The 1450-nt window shown below is 49.1% G+C and overlaps 1 protein-coding gene across 1 annotated transcript; it reads left to right on the top strand.

Moving 5' to 3' along the window:
* Window positions 1-525: 525 nt before the first annotated feature.
* LOC101636128 (olfactory receptor 2AG2-like) lies at window positions 526-1449 on the top strand (the record flags this gene model as incomplete). The annotated part of the gene is made up of 1 exon (XM_004683630.2): window positions 526-1449. A coding segment is annotated over exon 1 (924 nt), but the record flags the coding sequence as incomplete, so codon positions are not given.
* Between the last annotated feature and the right edge of the window lies 1 nt (window position 1450).

Here is a 1450-nt window from a genome sequence, read left to right as displayed (position 1 = left end):
ACTCATGATGGGAGGACAGTTGAAGAACACCAACAACCAAGTATTTCAAGAACCCAGAGGCACCCAGCCGAGGCACCTGGCAAGAGCAATGAGACTGAAGAGTGAAGATAGATGTCACATCTCGGGGGACGACACAAGAGCTCTGTTATATTAAAAAAACTTCACAAACTGAATTGAAATCACAAGTATACTTTAGCAGAAACTGGCAGATTTTCAACCAATATCTAGTGTACGAGTTCATTATGAATATAGACATGCTACAGACTCCTTATGCCAGATATATTATTTAAAATGGTACTTATATGTTTTAATATTACCAATATGCATATTCTCATTTAGGAGACACTTTATCATAAATGAATATAAAGATTAAAAAATGCTGAAGTCAGAAGGCAAACTTACTATGCAAAGAAAAGTTTCCAAATGATCATCCTATGATGAGAAGAGACAATAAAAAATTAGGATAAACGCCCTTAGAAAGTTTTGCACCAAAAATCCATCTGGCAACCAAAGTACCAATGCAGAATGGTGCTCTGGAACTCCACGTGGGGAGGCGACTTCACACTGATGGGGATCCTGAGTGACAGCGAGTCTCCTGAACTGCTCTGTGCCACCATCACTGTCCTGTACTTGCTGGCCTTGACCAGCAACAGCCTGCTGCTCCTGGTCATCACGGCAGACGCCCGGCTCCACGTGCCCATGTACCTCCTGCTCGGGCAGCTCTCGCTCATGGACCTGCTCTTCACGTCTGTCGTCACCCCCAAGACCCTGGTGGACTTTCTGCGTGGGGAAAACGCCATCTCCTTTGGGGGCTGTGCCGCTCAGATGTTTCTGGCACTGACGCTGGGTGGTGCGGAGGACCTGCTGCTGGCCTTCATGGCCTATGACAGGTATGTGGCCATTTGTCACCCGCTGAACTACATGGTCCTCATGAGGCCGAGGGTGTGCTGGTTCATGGTGGCCACATCCTGGAGCCTGGCTTCCCTGAGTGCCCTAGGACATACTTTATACACCATGCACTTTCCTTTCTGCAAAGCTCGGAAGATCACTCACCTGCTGTGTGAGATCCCGCCGCTGCTGAAGTTGGCCTGTGCAGATACTTCCAGCTATGAGCTCCTGGTGTATGTGATGGGTGTGATTTTCCTCTTGCTCCCTCTTTCTGTCATCGTTGCCTCCTACACGCTCATCCTCTTTACTGTGCTGCGCATGCCCTCAAACGAGGGGCGACAGAAAGCCCTCGTCACCTGCTCGTCCCACCTGACCGTGGTTGGCATGTTCTATGGGGCTGCCACATTCATGTATGTTCTGCCCAGTTCCCTCCACAGCCCCAGACAGGACAACATCATCTCTGTTTTCTACACGATCGTCACCCCAGCCCTGAACCCCCTCATTTATAGCCTGAGAAATAAGGAGGTCATGGGGGCTTTGAGGAGGGTTCTGGGCAAATACT

The sequence above is a fragment of the Condylura cristata genome, unplaced genomic scaffold, assembly GCF_000260355.1.
Source record: "Condylura cristata isolate star-nosed mole 26May11 unplaced genomic scaffold, ConCri1.0 scaffold00015, whole genome shotgun sequence".
In the NCBI taxonomy this organism is placed as follows: domain Eukaryota; kingdom Metazoa; phylum Chordata; class Mammalia; order Eulipotyphla; family Talpidae; genus Condylura; species Condylura cristata.
Note: the sequence above shows the minus strand (reverse complement) of the source record. Positions and strands in the feature narration are given on the sequence as shown.